Source organism: Strongylocentrotus purpuratus, unplaced genomic scaffold (genome assembly GCF_000002235.5).
Source record: "Strongylocentrotus purpuratus isolate Spur 01 unplaced genomic scaffold, Spur_5.0 spur5_scaffold_18, whole genome shotgun sequence".
Lineage (NCBI taxonomy): Eukaryota > Metazoa > Echinodermata > Echinoidea > Camarodonta > Strongylocentrotidae > Strongylocentrotus > Strongylocentrotus purpuratus.
Window position 1 is genome coordinate 8,846,471 of NW_022145603.1, and position 19,885 is coordinate 8,866,355.

At 36.4% G+C, this 19,885-nt stretch overlaps 1 protein-coding gene across 4 annotated transcripts in view; it reads left to right on the top strand.

Annotated features, from left to right (window-relative positions):
- LOC756881 overlaps window positions 1–19,885 on the top strand; it is a 95,363-nt gene that overhangs the window by 48,573 nt on the left and 26,905 nt on the right. For 3 of the 4 annotated variants that reach the window (XM_030989144.1, XM_030989147.1, XM_030989145.1), the window contains exons 13-25: window positions 194–352; window positions 1,412–1,562; window positions 2,475–2,627; window positions 3,325–3,521; window positions 4,308–4,458; window positions 4,863–5,091; window positions 5,785–5,942; window positions 6,952–7,071; window positions 8,684–8,850; window positions 11,589–11,745; window positions 13,726–13,888; window positions 17,927–18,159; window positions 19,085–19,266. In XM_030989144.1, coding sequence (XP_030845004.1) covers window positions 194–352; window positions 1,412–1,562; window positions 2,475–2,627; window positions 3,325–3,521; window positions 4,308–4,458; window positions 4,863–5,091; window positions 5,785–5,942; window positions 6,952–7,071; window positions 8,684–8,850; window positions 11,589–11,745; window positions 13,726–13,888; window positions 17,927–18,159; window positions 19,085–19,266 — 2,220 coding nt within the window. The remainder of the gene's footprint in view (window positions 1–193; window positions 353–1,411; window positions 1,563–2,474; window positions 2,628–3,324; window positions 3,522–4,307; window positions 4,459–4,862; window positions 5,092–5,784; window positions 5,943–6,951; window positions 7,072–8,683; window positions 8,851–11,588; window positions 11,746–13,725; window positions 13,889–17,926; window positions 18,160–19,084; window positions 19,267–19,885) is intronic. The other variant, XM_030989146.1, reaches the window with a different exon arrangement.

Here is a 19,885-nt window from a genome sequence, read left to right on the forward strand (position 1 = left end):
TATATATGATAGGATACTGATTTTTCTCAACCTTCTTTTTAACTTAAATCTACACGTGAATAGAGTAAAGCAGCAACATAGGAACTTCATCTATTGTTATTCAAATACCGACTACCCAAAAAACGCTCATTACAAATTAATCTAAAATTCCTTCTTTAATTCTGATGGTTTGTTAAATTTTGTTTTTCCAAAGGTGACGTTCTCCTCTGGACGTAATATTGCTGGCATGATGTCTCGTAAGTGCGGGGACGAAATTGTAGGTCTTGGATGGCTGACCCGATTTGACCTAACATGGGCTCTTCCGGGATATACTACTCCTCTTGATGCTGGACAACAGGAAACACTCAATGATGTAAGTACGTTTTTATAAGATGATGAAGCGGATTCTAATCAAAATGTTTGGTTGACAGCGTACATGTGACAAGGCCTTTATTTTGCCTAACACTTAATTTTACTATTGACCGGTCATTAGTAAAACCATGTTATAAAACATGATTTTATAAAACAAATAAAACATCATCTCATAAAACAATTAATACACATCATTTTGTTCGAGCATTAGTAAAATTACCCACACAAGGTACCTTGCGCCTCGGGCGTGTGAGACTGTTCCAAAGGTACCTTGTGTAAAGTAATTCTTACTAATGCCCTCTCTGCTGTACAGTTGTAACATCAGGGGAGCGTTTTACCAAATTTGTCATCAGTGACAAATGACAGGTTTTGTTATAAGCTACTGAAATCCTAGTTTCTGATTGTTTATCAGCAGATTTGTCACTGGTTTTTGTCATTTGTCATTGAAAAAAGGCTTTGTGAAACGGGTCCCAGTTATTCATATAATGTCATTTCCACTGGTTGACAAAGTGCCCAATGTGCAGAAGCTCTCAATAAATAATTAATGATCATTCACTGCATTTTATGTGGTGCCAATCGATTCAATTGTCTAAACAAATAACCCTAAATCCTGAAGTGCCATTTGGTGCAGTGTGTCCCATACGACATATTATACATTTTATCCAAATATTTCATAAATGAATGATGTTATTCATGATATGATTATATTCGATATTCATTATCTAGACTAATTAATATGTTGAAATGAAAGAAAGATATCATCTTACGTGACACATTGCATGGAATCGCCCTCTACGTTTATCGAGCAAATTACTGGCTATCTAGGTATTATTTGATTCCGAATGAACTGGACCACAACAACAAAACAATCGTTCATATTTGAGTAAGCTACTATACGATTACAAACAAAAATCTAACATTAAAGATTATAAACATATCAAAGATTTAATAACTGTCATTATTTATTTTCAAAGATTTCTTTGAAACTTTGCAACATCTAGATTCGACATTAGTAGACCAAATTTAAATACTTAAAACAATGTTTTTGTAATATATCCAGCTCTCTCTTAATTATACTGGAGGAGGATCGCTTGCTCGCCTCTACTTCGAACAGATGTTGATCAACACTCAAGTGGTTCGAATAAATCCTACCGCCTGGGGAGGAGACTATAGATGCTTCACAATGGATCTCATGGGATGTGATCATAGCGGTATTTATCTTTTCATTTCATCCATATTTTTCAGAAACTAACCTGAGTGTTAAGATAACCATATTCTGGTCTAACTTACGAATTGTTTGAACAATTCTCAATAAAGAAATTCCATTTATAAATTATTTCGCAGGATCCAAATGGTAAAAAAGACCTCGTTGACCTGTTTAATCATTTTGTATTTTAACTCCCCCCCCCTTTCCTTGTTCCGTTTCTTTCTTTCTCTCTGTCTCTCTTTCTCTCTATACATATATAAATCAGTCACCAGGAGACAATATTCTGTTTTATTTTTCATTTAGGAAACAATTCCGTGCCTCTTTATGTAATACATGTATCTATAATGATGTTTTGTTCCTATAAGTTTTGTATGACCAATGTATTAAGTCAATACGTAGTGCATGTTTCATACAGGAGGTGCGATGGCTCAATGGTAGTAGAGAAGTGGTCTCGTAATCGGAGGTCCCAGGTTCGAAACCAAGTCGATGCGCTAGTGCCCTTGGAGAGTATTAATGCTCATTACCAAGTCCCTCGAAGAGGACTTCTTACGGCTGTCGGTCCCCTGGTTGCTTAATTACAAGCCTTCACACGCTTTCCTAGCAGTCAACAAAACAAACAAACGAACGTAACATACTCCGCATACATCTTAATTTGTTTTGTCCAATTAATGACCTGTAATCAGTTTTTTGTTATCAATGTTACAAGACAAATTTAGAAAAAATTATTTCAAGATTTACCCCCCCCTCTCTCTCTCTCTCTCTCTCTCTCCCTCTCTCTCTCTCCCTCTCTCTCCCTCTCTCTCCCTCTCTCTCCCTCTCTCTCCCTCTCTCTCCCTCTCTCTCTCTCTTCTCCTCCCCCTCTCTCTCTCTCCCTCCCTCTCTCTTGCTCTCTCTCCGATTGATTGTTTGTTAACAGAATATTCTACGAGCCTTGATGACCCCGATCATGACCGTCTGATTGCCAGTGTAACCTGTATGGGATGTAATACAGATACTCTATCACAATGGCATCTTCATCAGCATGCAGCAGATGCTTCAAGCGGAATTGAATTCGCATTACAAACGGAAAGTACGTTTACTCTGCTTCCACAATGATAATGATCATCATAATACTGATACCTGCTTTCATTAACCAATTTTAATGAAATATACAGATATTATGTTAAAGGTAGTTGAGTGCTGTGGCAGAGGGCGCTACACAAAATAATTTTTTGTGAGATAATGAAAAACTGACTGTCAAATTTGAAAGAACATACAATTTAAATTACAAAATCATCTTTGTTTGATCAAAATCGGTTCAGAGACGGTAGAATCGACCCGTGGATCCGGGCCTTGATTGAATGTTATTACTTTATAATGGAGTACTTTATTATTGATCCGTTGTAATAAAGAATGATGCATCAAATAAGAGTATTTTCATGATATTTGAATAGGCTCACTTTAGATATCTGATAATGCTTCATTCTCAGTTAAGCTATACCAATTTGGGTTTTTCCGATACCGAGGATCTGCAGTAATTCGTAACAAAGTTAGGAGATGAGATATTTTGGCTATTGGTAATGCACAGGCACAAATGAATGAAATCAATGAGATAACTGACCAATCGGAAGTGGCTTCCGTTGACGTAACTATATCTCTCAACTTGTTATATACTGCAGAATAAATGCCCATGGACCAAATCTTGGAACTAAGTGCAGTTCTAGCTTTCTCATTTTCTCATTTCTAATATCACTCCTAATTAATGTTCTTTGTCTTTTCCTTTTCAGAATGGGTCCAAATCGATTTTAACTCTATATTCCTAGTATCAGGGTTAGTCATCCAGGGAGGAACTGAAAGATATTTTGTTATACTTTCCGATCTTGAGGATCACATTGATGAATACACAATCAGTTATCAGACAAACTTCGAGGACTACGAATCCGGCTCTTGGCGAAAATATTTGGATATAACAGGTTATCATGTGGTATGCGAAAATGAAGACAAACCAATGTCCTTTCTTCTTATTATTTCTACCTTCTTGTTCTTCTTGTTCTTCTCCTTCTTCTTTTTCGTCTGCTTCTACTTGTTTTTCCTTCTTTTTCTTTCATTCTTCTTTTTCGCTTTTTTTCTTTCTTCATTTCCCTCTTTTCTTTTATGTTATGATATCCTAATGGAATGTACTCATATAAGAGCAAGGTTGAACAATGCAGTAATATTTCTTTATATAAATCATTATAGACTGGCATGGGTATAACATTTAGGGGTGAATGAATTTTCACCTTTTTTTGATAACTTGTACGTAGCAATGTCATAATAATTATTCACCACTTTGTTTTAAAAAAAAACAGTAAAGGAAGTAAAAGATTAAACAAGCAAGTAGTGAGTGATTAGATTCGACAACCTGACAACCTATGAGATGTATGTGTAACACATGCTCTTGCGACATGTGCTCTGTGGTAATTTCCCTCACTAACCGAATCCGAACTTCAGCCCTACACTCAACACTGTACATAACCCTAAACCTAAACATAAACCTTAATCGCATCATTATCCCTAACCCTACACCTAAACCTAAACCTAAATCTTAATTGCAGCCCTAACCCCAACCCTAACCCCTATCTTATACCTTTGACGGGATAAAGCCCGGAGCAATCGTAGCTGGACCGAATGTCGGATACCGTCAAATCTTACTGGTCTGATAGGGTGACTATTCGGGAACAGGTTCCAAAACCATTATGAAAGAACGTGTAGGTTTGCTTTACCTATTCAGGTGTTTTCTGGCCTCCGGGATCCATTTGGAGAAACTATTAACCACTTCGATCGCCCCTTCATGGCTGTGCGGCTTCGAATAAATCTACGTCAAAATGAAAACATGAATGAGGGTAGAGTGCGCTTCAGAGTACGAGGTTCTCAACTAACTGGTAAATAAATGAACGATCCAGCTATATGGTTAGGGGAACATAATTATATCTTGAGTCCCTAGCGTTATTCAAATCGAATAGTTGATCAGCTCTGGACCAATATGATGTTGAGCATTTGTCGTGCAATGGCATAAAAAAAGAATTTGACTATATTCTGAATTGTGGATTAAGATAGTACACAGTGAATAAGTGGACATATGGGAAATTAGAAAAAAAATCTTATCTTCCCTGGGACCCGTTTCACAAAGCCTTTTTTCAATGACAAATTACTAAAATCAGTGACAAATCTGCTGATAACCAATCAGGAGCAAGGATTTTAGTAGCTTATAACACAAACTGTCATTCGTCACTGATGACAAGTTTTGTGAAACGCCCTCCTGATCTGTGTTGTCACATTCTGTCAGATATCACGCAGATCTGTGGTGCCAGTGAGATCCTCTACGATGGCTACTGTATCGGGGTAATAGGGACCGAAGACGAGGGCATGTGTAATGATGTCTTTCTACCAGGCAGCTTACCTTTAGCCATCAAGTCTGAAGACATCCAGAACCTTCTCTTGGCGAACAGGGAACGTTTACCCTTGGCTAGTGCACTAGTCATTGGGCTACGATCGGATGAGAAAGGAACTTACAGGTAGACATCATATTATAATTCAATAAAACCTCTCTTGCATGCCCAAACAATTAGAACGAATGTGAAAAAAAAAAAAACGGCCTAAAAACCCTCCATCCGGCAGGAACCGAAGGGTTCACCACCATCTCCTGGCATGAACCTCTGATCTCTGAATCTCTGATAAACCCTCTCTTGCATGCCCAAACAGGTATAGGCTGCACCTCTCAACCCCCCCCCCCCCCTCAACCCCCTCCTCCCTTCCCTCAACCCAACGGCCCCACTCCTGGTGTGCCAAGGAACACTAGACATGAGAGCTCAATGGTAGATCGAGGGGGGGCCGGGGTCTTGGGGTACCCTTCTCTTCCTATTCCCCCATCTGGCATACACGAAAAACTCCAGGACTAATTCAAAGTACATGTATATTGTGTTTTCGGTACATTTATTTGCTTCCCATGATAATGAGCTAGTCAGTACAGAATATGATTGTTTATTCTCAATGGAAAATAATGTCCTTTGGCAAGACATTAATCCACATTTGCCACTCTTCACCCAGGTATTAAATGGGTACCGGCAGGAAGAAATTCATTGAAAGCGCCTTGAGCACCTTGCATGGTGGATATGTGCGCTATATAAATATCCGATATTATTATTGTTATTAATGATTAATATTTATATGTTCTTCCTTATAATTACATCTGTTAATCTTATTGGCAGTTGGGCAGACGGGACTCCGGTTCTTTACAATAATTTTGGGCCTAACACTGTGACGACGGCAGGAATGGAACAGTGTGCTTTCATTAACTTCTACAACTGTTTTGAATGGGAGTTGTATAATTGTGTCCCGGATGAGAGGTCGACAGTATGTCAAGCTGGTAGGTCATGTAGTCTCGTGGTTTTCACTCATTACAGATCTGTTATGATTAGGTCATTAAGTTTTTACTGTACCCCAATTTGAAAATAAACCTCTCATGGGCGATTATGTGTAGAGCGTCCCTTACGACAATATATAAAAATACAACTTTATTGTCCGAATTTTCGAAACGTAACTCGTTCCTTTATAGTCAGGGAGGTTACACAAAAATGGATCATTATAAATGTTTTATTTCTTAATTGGCAATAAAACATTACTCACTCGTTTTTTTTATGTTTCTTAATTGACGCAAATGTTATACGAAATAGGCTATATAAACTGAGAAATTTAGAAATTTTCGAGTGATGTTATATTTCACCGGGGCCGCAGGTCGAGGTGGAAATATAATGGCTCGGGTGAAATTGAGGTGAATATATGTTATATTGCACATCAACGAAATGCATGCAATATTTGTTATATAATGTTGAGGGTATTTGCGATCTTATGGATTCGGGCCCTCTCGATTGCATTCATGTCGCCTTCGCGTCCGATGCGCGCAAGCTAAGACAATGCAAATGATGGGTATACGCAGCCAGGGACGAGAGGTGAGCAGTCCAATTCGCTTTTGTACGCGTTTTACTGTGCAAAATAGTTGTTATATTGCTCGCTCGTAATAATGACAAAATTTTGAGAGTCACGTGATAGCTTCTCAGCCAATAAGATGCTCTTTAACAAATACCCTATTTTATATTTCATCCTATTATTTAGCTTGTTCTAATCTACTTATAATTCTGTAAAAGGTAGAAGATGATGATTATGATAAAAAACATTCAAAGGTGCGAGCTCCTCCAATAAAATTAGCATTTAAATGTCTAAAGGAAGATGTGAGTTTTGAGTGAAGCTTGGAAGTGGTCCAGGTTGTCAATTTCGCGAATAGATGATGGGAGGGAATTCCATCAACACTTATGTATCAAACCATTGTATATTTAAGTGTCTCTTTATATGATATTCTTTGATCATCGAATACACAGATTTAAATGAGTGTTTGGTACCACAGCACAACTGCACACAAGCCTGTGTAAATGACGTTGGTGGATATCACTGTTCATGTGATGATGGCTATAGACTTGAAGGAGAATCTGATTGTGAAGGTATGTTGCATCATATGAAATCCTAAATGTATGCATACCTGACAATGGTCTCATACTTTCTATTGATCAGTGCGACCGTCTAGATCTGTTTGCAGTTAGAAGGGTGTTACATCATATGATTTTACGTGGACTTCACCCCTTCTTGTTCAAAACAGAGTCCTTAACGTGAGGATCAAGACTCCCATTTAGGATAATTTGACTAGATTAATGAGGTTAAAGCTCGTGACATGTGGTTATCTCATCAAATCAGTTCTCAATTAACATAAGAAAAAAGGCACCATGGGGGGGGGGGGGGGGGGGGGGGCCAATGGTCACTGATTAGGCATTGTTTGCTATATAGAGGGCGCAAGTAGCTATAAGTAGTGCGGTGGGGATTTATTAGATGCGTGAAAGGGGGGGGGGGGTGTCAAAGGGGGTTTAAACGCAGTGATTGCCTGGGGATGCAAAGGACGAGGGTTCAAGTCCATGAATAGTTGCAACCATCAAAAATACAACGCCTATTTATTTCAATTTTCTCACAGACATACTATGTTATTAATGTTATATGTAAATGTACCTGAAACATTAAGCTGAGTAAAGATATGATTGAAGGGTCCTCAGGAAGAACAGTATTGAAGGCATCATTTAAATGGATAGTTGAGTTCTGTTTTCAGATCGCAAATGCCTTTAAAGTGCATGGCTATTGCTCTTATTCTTATCTATGACATTATTTTCTAGTGCCCTTTTAGAACCTAAAATTGCTATGAAGGTAATTTTAGACCCCAAAATGTGTGAAATTTAGCTAATACGATCATACCAATTCAACACCACTTTCACAAAAATACGGTGACTGTAAATTAATTATTTGATTAAAAATTACAATACATGAGCCGGCTGGTTGTGCGTAATATAACCAACACGAAAATGCCAACAACAAAAAAAGCCAACATCGGCGTTGGCTGAAATACGACGTAAAAAGCGCTATTTCGTTTTTTCAACTGTTTTTCAAATTATCGAATATTTGTGATGGTACACAAGTATTAGAAATCGTTATATTTATGGATATTTCAGCCGTCTCTGAACCGATTTTGATCAAACAAAGATTATTTTGTCATTTAAATTGTATGTTCTTTCAAATGTGACACTCAGTTTTTCATTATCTCACAAAAATGTTTAACAATGTTAAATCTGAGATGCACGGCCCTATGTGTTATCAGTGTCTGTAATATGGTGTAATATTGAAGCCCTAAAAAAAAAAGATCAAGAAGTGCTTCAAAAAAGTAAAAATCTTTGAGTGACCGATTTTACCATACTCGTTATCTCCATAGGACTGCAGTGTTATGAAAAACGTAAGGAAAACGCAAAATTTGGTTTTGATTTCCAATCATAAATATCTTGATAATCAGACAGGCGATCGGCTTGTAAGACATTTTGGCGTGTCTCTCTTTCCTTGATAGCGATGTTATTATCATTATTAATATCATGATTATTATCACTATCAATAGCATTATAATTCTTATTATCATTCATATTATAATGATAATTATTATTATTATTATTATTATTATTATTATTATTAATATTAATACTAATATTATTATCATTATTATTAATATTATCAATTTCTTTTCAGATGAATGTATAAATTCATTTGATCGTAAATATCAAAGATGGATAAGCATTGGATCTGGTACATGTATGCTACCCTCTCTGTTGAAAGGAACGAATGAGGAGGCTAGGAATACATGTGAGCTACTTTACGGAAGACTACCAACTTCCTCAGAAGTGTTCCGTCTACAGGTGAGGCTCTATCTAGCTTTGTCTCCTAGGGTGTGAATAAAGGGGTGTGGCCAACGAGACCCCATCCCCCCTCGTTAAAGGCAGGAGATCAGGCTTATATGATATCACAATGTGTCGATAGTTTTTTTTTCCAAAGAAAAATGTATTCAATCATTCTTGAGCAAGAACCAAACAATACATTTGAACAAAGTACATGTTGTGACATATCGGTAAAACAAACATTTTACAACAGTTGAACATGTCTCCATTTATCAAGTAATATACGAATTTATTGCATTTGATAGAAAGAACCCGCTCAACTTCATAAAAGAATTCAAAGATAGCCGTTCCCTTTTGTATTTCGCAGAGAATATATAGTGTTTTGCATATAAAATAACAAAATTAAAGATAGATTGCGTACCATCTGAGAAACCAAACAAAAAGCAATTTTAATTCAAAAGCACTTCATTGTTTAGAATAGAGCTTTGGAAGTCTTGTATGAATTGATGCGTAACAGGGCATTCCCAAAACAAGTGTGAAATACTTTCAACAGAGGATAAGCAAAATGTACATAAATTAGAATTAGCTATGCCCATAATGTGAATATATTTGTTGACACCTAGTATTCTATGTACAATTCTGAACTGAAAATAACGAAGTTTCGTAGAAAGGCAACATTTTAAAGGAATAGTGTAAAGTTTCTTCCAGGCTTGAACAGGTTCAGTTAAAATTGTAGCCCATTTTATTTCGGAAATCGGAACTTTAAGGATCTTTGCAACAGAAATTCGATCAACATATTTGCATACTTTGAAAACCTTCTTTAAGTTATGCAATAATTCCTCATAGGGGTGTTTTGGTTTCAGCTTGGTGCTGTAGGATACCATTTTTTCCATTATATTGGAAGCGCGGAGATTAATGAGTAGAAGTCAAGAAAATGACACTGAACTTTATATTTTTGAATAAATGTTATATGAGAATAAAATTTACCATGCTCATCCAACAAATGTCTTATACGAGTGATTCCAATATCTATCCAATTGTGCTTAAATACAACATTACCACCTATTTTAATTAGAGAGTTATTCCACAACACTTGATCTTGAATGTTTACATCAGTCAATTTAGGGGAGAATGTCAACGCACTCCAAGCAAGTCAAATTTGACGTATAAAGTGGTTCCTTACATTGGATATTTTGGGGCCATTAAACTTTAAATTGCACAACCAAAACAAATCTCCCCCGATATGTTTCAAATAATATTCAAAAAAGCATTTTCATTTACCTGTATTTTCTACATCAATCAATCGTTTTACCCATGCAATTTTCAATCCTTTAATAACTGAAGGAAGATGGAACATTTTTAATCCACCTTAATTATAATTTCCAATGATTGTATGACGGTTAATCTTATCTAATTGAGAAGGGCCAAGCGACTTTATTACAGTGATATTCCCTATAGGTGTTAAATCTCTCATATTCCATATTCTAAAAATGTTTTTCAATTTTGTAATTCTGGAGGAAAATTTAATTCGAATATATCATCAACATTAAATAGAAAAATTGGAATATCTAAGTCCAGAAAAAGATATGTCGGGAGGGTGGGCTTCGTATTACCCAAGAGCTATTATTTCCGTTTTCCTTGCTGAAAAAACTTTAAATTGGTCTAGAATATACATAATAGTTTTAAGCGACGAGACGTCGTTTAAATAAAACGTGGTGTCATCAGCATATGAATTAAGCTTAATTTCTGTACCATTCACTCTGATGCCTTTAACATCATTATCTCTCCTTATCCATATACTCATTATTTCATTAAAATTATATACAAAAGAGGGCTTAATGGGCAGGCTTGTCTAACACCACATGTAAGTGGAGAAAAAAAAATAGAAGCATGCCCGTTGTTCAACACACATAATTATATCATTATACATAATTTTCACCCAGGATATTAAATCTTCTCCAAAATTGAAGTATTTTAAGGCTTTAAACACAAAGGATCATTCTAATTTATCGAAAGCCTTTTCAATATCAACCATTAACATAAAACCGGGAATATCATGTTCATTTGTATATTCAATCATGTCTAAAGCAAAACGAATGTTCTCTCTAATGTACCGACCATGTAAAAACCTGTTTGGTCACTACTAATAATACCAGAGAAGACTTCCGTAGTCTCTGAGCTATACATATCCATATCCCAGCATGCAACTGATGACGGAAGTCGCTCTATATAAACCTTCACAGAAAGATGGCGCAATCGAAAATACATGACAACAACGGTATCTATGTCAATCAAATAACCCGCCTCTAGATGTTATCTGTCTAAATATCAGTATGTTAATTAGGTATTAATATATCTGTATTTTGATACACCTCTTAATATTATTCTGATAGAGGATCTATAGTAATATAATATGTTAGTACATGCCCAAAGAAAACGACGTTTGAAAGAAAAATAGGACTTTTGACAGGACCAATTAAAACAGGTCAATTGTCCGGGTTACATTTCAGTGTGACCAATTCTCCATAATTATCTCGGCACTCAAACATAAATAACTTTCTTGATAAATTCTGTAAATATCATTGTTCAATCTTTCACCAAACTACTTGTTTGATGTTGCTATATGTTGTGGTGGTGGTCGTGTGTGGGTGCTTTTGTTGGTCTTGTCTTGTTAGAAAGCTTTGGATTGCCCTTCAATCTCACTCAGACGAGACAAGACCAACAACAAATTGTGTTATCGGTTTATTTCATCTTCGTAGGATGTTTTCAACATTACGGAGAGTATTTTGTGGGTGGAACCGCATAAAGCATCGAACGTCACCCCCGTCTGTTACGCCACTAATGGGTCACGAGCTGGCAATGTTTCAGCATGGATGACAACCTGCAACGAGACGCTGGATTATGTGTGTATCAAAAGTGAGTTGCATAATAGCGAAGCCCTCATTTCATTGACGTAAGATTGCGTCAGTGATTAGTGCATCAACTGGAGAGCTGTGTCTGAAAGATATCGTATACAAAAATCAACGCATTGTGAAAAGCGCATTATGGTTTAGACCTAATGGAGTATGCACGAATTAAAATAAGATGCTTAATTTTTGTGCCGATAATCACGCAAACATTATATCATCTCGTGTGCAGCGGGCCTAATAGTGGGGCCATCACAAGAAAAATTGATTTACATATATATACAGACTGTTAAACAATCTGGGGGACAGAGGATAACGGAATGTCCACAATTAACTACACACTTATCCTATGGTGATGATGGTGATGATGATGACGATGATAGTAATGATGATAGTAATGGTGATGGTAATAGTGATGATGATGATGGTGATGGTGATAATGATGGTGATGGTGATGATGATGATGATAGTAATGGTGATGGTAATAGTGATGATGATGGTGGTGATGGTGATGATGATGACGATGATAGTAATGATGACAATGATGGTGATGGTGATAGTGATGATGATGATGGTGATGATAATGATGATGGTGATAGTAATGGTGATGGTAATAGTGATGATGATGATGGTGATGGTGATAATGATGGTGATGATGATGATGGTGATGACGGTGATGATGATGATGATAGTAATGGTGATGGTAATAGTGATGATGATGATGGTGATGGTGATAATGATGATGATGATGATGATGATGATGATAGTAATGGTGATGGTAATAGTGATGATAATGATGGTGATGGTGATAATGATGGTGATGGTGATAGTGATGATGATGATGGTGATGATGGTGATGATGGTGATGGTGATAATGATGGTGATGGTGATAGTGATGATGATGATGATGGTGATGACGGTGATGATGGTGATGATGATGATGGTGATGATGATGATGATGGTGATGATGATGATGGTGATGATGATTATGGTGATGATAATGATAATGATGATGATGATGATGGTGATGGTGATGGTGATGGTGATGATGATGGTGATGATAATGATGATGGTGATGATGATGATGGTGATGATAATGATGATGGTGATGATAATGATGATGGTGATGATGATGATGGTGATGATGATGATGATGATGGTGATGGTGATGATGATGGTGATGATAATGATGATGATGATGATGATGATGGTGATGATGGTGATGGTGATAATGATGGTGATGGTGATAGTGATGATGATGGTGATGATAATGATGATGGTGATGATGATGGTGATGGTGATGGTGATGATGATGATGATGGTGATGGTGATGATGATGATGATGGTGATGATAATGATGATGGTGATGATGATGGTGATGGTGATGGTGATGATGATGATGATGATGGTGATGATAATGATGATGGTGATGATGATGATGGTGATGGTGATAGTGATGATGATGATGATGGTGATGACGGTGATAGTGGTTATGATAATGATGGTGCGATTTTTCAAATAATTTTCGAGGGCAAAACAAATTAGTGCTCACTACCCCCCCCCCTTCTCCCCACTGAGCGAATTATCGGCCGGCTACTTAGCCGCTAAATATTTTCTCACCGGCTGGATCCGCCCCTGTAATGGTGATGGTAATAATGATGGTGATGATGATAATGATTGTGATGATGATAACGATGGTGATAGTCATGATGATGGTTTCTCAGCATTTACATGAGAATTCGATCTCCCACAAGTTCATTCTCTTCATGACGTACTCTATGGAAGACAGCTTTGGGTTGTCGAATACCATTTTCCTGTATTAGTAAAATGACAAATATACATTTTACCATTCTCAATCCATTTTGCTTTAGAAACTATCATCCCCCGTTCAGATTGTTCTCTTTTTATGTAATGCCTTAATTTTATCGTATTTTGAACAGATTTTGATAAAGATATAAACCGTAATTTCATGTGTTTCGTTCGTAACCAGGCGTGTCTAACACCAGGATTCAAGATCTGTTGGACGAAGGCTTGGATTATTATGCTCTGAATGTATCCTATGGGTACATCGAGCTACGAGCATTCGCCCCGTGGTATTATACAGGAAGAAAGATAACTCTATTCATCTCCGGAACACATGACTTGCAAATAAGGTTGGATATTTGTTTATCGTTACCTCCTTTCTCGTAATGGCCAACTGCACGGTCTGCACCACGTTGGTCAGGAGGGATTAAACCTCCCTGCATGGTCACTGACAGGTGGTTATATCACCAAATCAGCTCTCAATTAACATAAGAAAAACACAGATTACACAGATTACAAACTTCTCGCTAAAAGTTTAGCTCTGAGACTATGGAAAGTCTTGTCGGGTAATATTAGTATTGACCAAACAGGTTTTTACATGGTCGGTACATTGGAGAGAACATTCGTTTGGCTTTAGACATGATTGAATTAACAAATGAACATGATATTCCCGGTTTTATGTTAATGGTTGATGTTGAAAAGGCTGTCGATAAATTAAAATGGTCCTTTATGTTTCAAGCTTTGGAATATTTCAATTTTGGGGAAGATTTAATATCCTGAGTGAAAATTTATTATTTATTCATGTGTGTCGAACAATGGGCATGCTTACAATTTTTTTCCAATTACATGTGGTGTTAGACAAGGCTGCCCTCTAGGCCCCCCTTTTGTATATAATTTGTAATGAAATAATGAGTATATGAATAAGGAGAGATAATGATGTTAAAGGCATCAGAGTGAATGGTACAGAAATTAAGCTTAATTCATATGCTTGATAACACAACGTTTTATTTAAACGACGCCGCTTCGCTTAAAATTATTATGTTTATCTTAGATTAATTAAAAAAAATCAGGACTATGCATTAACCGGAACAAATCGAAAATAGCAGCTCTTGGGTACTACAATGCCCACCCTCCCGACATATCTTTTGGTGGACTTAGATATTCCAATGGACCCTTTAGACTGCCAGGAGTGTATTTTTCTATTAATCTTGATAATATATTTGAATTAAAGATAAACTCCAGTACTGGTAAAAAAAAAAAAAAATCTCACAGAATCAAACGAAACTTACACTGAATGTTCAAGATTACAAATAAATGACATGTGCCAAACAATTTTGGAAGAAAATGTATACTGGCTGAGTAATGAGCATAGAAAGACAAGGAAATCAAGGTAGTACTAGCCCCGACACCATGAGTGTTGTCCCATATATAGCTTTCTATGTGAGTGCTTGTTACTTTACCAAGACTCGGTCAAATTTATTATGATTTTGATGACTCCGGAACCCTGCAGTGCACACCAATACTTACATGCTACATGATCAACTGTTTCTGATCCTTTCCACACCTTTTCTTTCACAATGCAATCGCATTACCAGTACTAAAGTTTATCTTTAATTTTCCTCCAAAATTACTAAAATTGAAAAATATTTTGAGAATATGGAATATGAGAAATTTAACACCTATAGGGAAAATCACTGTATTAAAGTCGCTAGGCCTTTCTCAATGAGTATATCTTTTATCCGTTCTCCCAAAGCCACCAGAAGAATTTTTCTACGAAATTGCTTCTTTAATGTACTCCTTTATATGGAGTGGAAAACCAGATAAGATTAACCGTCGTACAATTATTGGGGATTATGATCAAGGTGGATTAAAAATGTTACATCTTCCTTCAGTTATTAAAGGATTGAAAACTGCAAGGGTAAAACGATTGATTGATGTAGATAATACAGGTAAATGGAAATGTTTTTTTTAATACTATTTGAAACATCTCGGGTGATTTGTTTTGGTTGTACAATTTAAAGTTTAATGACCCCAAAATATTCAATGTAAGGAACCACTTTATACGTGAAACTTTACTTGCTTGACATTTTCCCCTAAAATCCTAGATTGACAGATGTAAACATTCAAGATCAAGTGTTGTGGAATAACTCTCTAATTAAAATAGGTGGTAATCTTGTATTTAAGCACAAGTGGATAGATATTGGAATCACTCGTATAAGACATTAATTGGATGAGCATGGTAAATTTTATTCTCATATAACATTTATTCAAAAATATAAAGTTCAGTGTCATTTTCTTGACTTCTACTCATTAATCTCTGCACTTCCAAAAGAATGGAAAAATGGTATTCTACAGAACCAAGCTGAAAGCAAGACACCCCAAGAAGAGTTATTGCATAACTTAAAGAAGGTTTGCAAATATGTTCATCAAATTTATGTTGAAAAGAACCTTGAAGTTCCGATTTCGGAAAAGAAATGGGCTACAATTTTAACTGAACCTGTTCAAGACTGGAAGAAACTTTACACTATTCCTTTAAAATGTTGCCTCTCTACGAAACTTCTTTATCTTCAGTTCAGAATTTTACATCGAATACTAGGGGCCAACAAATATCTTCACATTATGGGCATAGCTATATATTCTAATTTATGTACATCTTGTTTATCCTCTGTTGAAATTATTTCACACTTGTTTTGGGAATGCCCTGTTACGCATCAATAATATTCATTCAAGACTTCTAAAGCTCTATTCTAAACAATGAAGTGCTTTTGAACAAAAATGCCTTTTTGTTTGGTTTCCCAGATGGTATGCAATCCATTTTTAATTTTGTCATTGTATATGCAAAATACTATTTATTCTCTGCGAAATGCAAAAGGAACGGTTATCTTTGAATTCTTTTAAGAAGATGCTTAAACGTGTTTATGAAGTTGAGCGGGTTCTTTCTATCAAACGCAATAAATGTGTTATATTACTAGATACATGGAGGCATGTGCAAGTGATGTAACACTGTTTTACCATTATGTCACAACATGTACTTTTGTTCAAGTCTACTGTTTTGTTCTTGCTGAAGAATGATTGAATACAAATTTTCTTTGGAAAAAAAAAACATAAGAAAAAGGGATCATTGGGGACCAATGGTCACCGATTAGGCATTGTTTTCTATATAGAGGGCGCAAGTAGCTATAATTAGTGCAGTGGGGCTTTAACATTATATGTTTTACGTCCACTATGCTATTGAGCCCTTCAATTGTAATTACCCGCAGCATTATCTTCAGTATAATATGATACTATATGATATAGGCCAAAGAAGTCAAAAGACTATAACAAAAATGTAGTTTCTTCCTTATTTTTCTACAGCAGAAGAGGGTATATAGAACACATCGAGAAAGTTTGCCATGAAAGTCATGTATTATATTATGGCTTTCAAATCTTGCCTTTCCGCAAAGTAACGTTATTTTGGGTTCAGAATATTTCACCGAATAATTGGGGTCAACAAATATCTTCATACTATGGGCTTGGAGTATTCTTATTCATGTATATTTTTCTTATCCTCGGTTGAAAGTATTTCACATTTGTTTTGGTAATGCCCTTTACCGCATCAATTTATTCAAGACTTCCAGAGCAGTCTTCTGAACAATGAAGTTCATATGATTTTTTTTTAAATCCTTAATTGGGGGGTCCGAGATGGTAAACAATTAAGTTTTAACCTATTTATTTTATATGCAAAACATCATGCATTGTATACGTGTTTTTGTTGTTGAGTGTGTTATTTGCGTTAAAAACATTAAGTTTGTTTTAACAGTAGATAAGTTGCACATGTACTTTTCACCATTATGCCAAATTTGTTTGAATTAATTGAGTAATACTTTTGTTCGTGTTTGGTTGGGTGAATGAAGTCTTTCTTTGAAAATCAAGTATTTAGAGGAATCGAATGCTAGATGTTCCCCTTTGGACCGTATGTAGTACATGTTATTTGGCTACATACATAATATATCGTATCAAAACAATAACCCCCTGAACAATCACCCCGGGGAAAATCACCCCGGAAAACTACACCCACGTGCAATAACCCCTGGACAATTACCCCCTAAGAACAACCCCCTCCCCCCCTCCGAGGACAACCCACCCTGATAATTAATCCCTAGAACAATTACACCCCCCCCCTCCGAAAATTACGCCCCCTTTCATTAAAGGGGAAGTCTACCCTGTCTACCCTGATAATAAGTTGGTTTTAATCAAAGCAAAAACAAAAATCGGGGGGTAATTGTCCTGGGGGGGGATAATTGTCCCTCTGGTAATTGGCCGGGGGTGATTGTTCATTGGGTTATTGTCCTAGAGCCATATTATATTATTAGAACTCTCTCTCTCTCTCTCTTTTCTGTCCCTCGTAGGTTAGATATCAAATACATGAATCTGCGAACCTTTATCAACAGTAACCAAGGTAACGGCTGTATGGACAGACTTGCTATCTATGACCCTCAGAGATACAGCTTCCGTGAGGTATGCGGCAATCTACCACCGTTCCGAATCATCATGCCAACTCCCATCATACTCGACTTAACGATCGGACCTCTCCAAGCTACCATGGCACCACTGGGATTTAGCTTATACTACGAGAGTGTTGGTAGGTGTATTAGGACGACTCTGTAACATAGGGCCTTAAACAAAAGATGTATCGCCCTTCAGGTGCCAAAACATGGGTGGGTCGGTCGGAGATCTTTTTTTCCTCCCCTCTTTGGGCCAATATTTCCCAGTTTTGAATGCTTTAATATATTTTTTATCTTTTAAAAAAACGGTTAAAAAAAAACTTTTTAAAAAGCCGACCGTAGATTTCAAGATTTTGGGGTCGGTCGCAAAGGGCAATACAACATATTTCATTTGTTTAGGCCTAGTGATGGATCCATGCATGAGGACTGGAAGGCCCATTCCCTTATCTTATAGGCAGGGTATTGAACTAACACTACTTCAGATTTATATACACTGCCATCTCTTGCTCACGATGTCTTGATATGTCGACAGCTTTGTCCCACAATGCTGCTTGGTGCTGCTTGGGTCCACTGGAAAAAGCTCTGTCTACACTTTCACCGAAAGATGGCGCAATTGAAAATGCATTACAGCAATGATGCCGGTGAAATACCCTGCCTTTAAATTATCAGATGAAAACAAAAAAATAGCCTTTAGACTCGAAAAGCCCATTCAAAACTGTATATGAATATATGTTAATGAATAGCTGGTAATTACGATATTCTGAGAACCTGTTAATGAATTACAATCAAATTTGAATTTTTTAGATTACTTCCGTTTTGGTTTGTAAAATCGCTCTATGACGGAGGCATCATTTTCGACTGCACGCTGTAGAACATCCATCTAGTTTCGTTTCTGATTTAAATTTTTGTTTAAAGCATTGAATATGATTAACATTGATTTAAATGAAAGTTGGGTGGAGAATGTTGGACAGGAAATATGTATGAAATGAAATAATATGTATTATAAGTGCTAATATTTACAGGATTTCAAAGAAACATGTTTTTGATTTTTCCGTCATGAAGATTGCTCAAGAGATCAGTGCGTTACGGGATGTGGGGGAAGTACTCTGGTGTACGGCGGTTGGCAAGATGGCGTCTTAGAAACCGCTCCCTTCCCCTCCATTTTTTCACCATTCAGTGAATGTTCTGTGCAAATATCAGCACCACCTGATAAATACATCGCCATCGAATTTACTGACTACAGGGTAACATTATTACATCTATATATACATATGTGTCAGTTGTGCTTTGCAATATTACGTAGCAAATGTTCAATGATAAATTCTCTGTCATGATTAAAGAAAAATCAAACCTAAGTAGACAACTTCTCTAAAATAAAAAAATCAGAGAAACGGACTGGGGAAAGTTTGAATGGAATCTGGCAAAAAGTTTTAAAAAAGTTATGTAATTTTGGAATCACTAACAGTATGGGCACTTCAAATTGGCTGAATCTGTAATTTCACTGTGATGTAGTGCTGGACAATTCTCATTTATTCCAACACACAAAATGACTGAAAAATGAAAATATATAGAGTATTTAAAAGATTTTTTCAATCTTTAGAGGACCTATATAATGTGTTATCTATAATACCGTATAATGGAATAGGCATTTAGTCTAGAAGGAAAACCGAAAATAATGATACTTGGGCATGATAAACGGAAAGGTCAAACATTCATAACTCCCTTAATTTTGGTCCGATTTATTTCAAACTTTCGCCATTCTGTTTCTCTTATGATTTGTATGATTTATTACGCATGAAGGTGTAACAATGGTCGGATTGCCCTTTCAATAATACAAGCTCATAATCAAATTCATAATCAAAT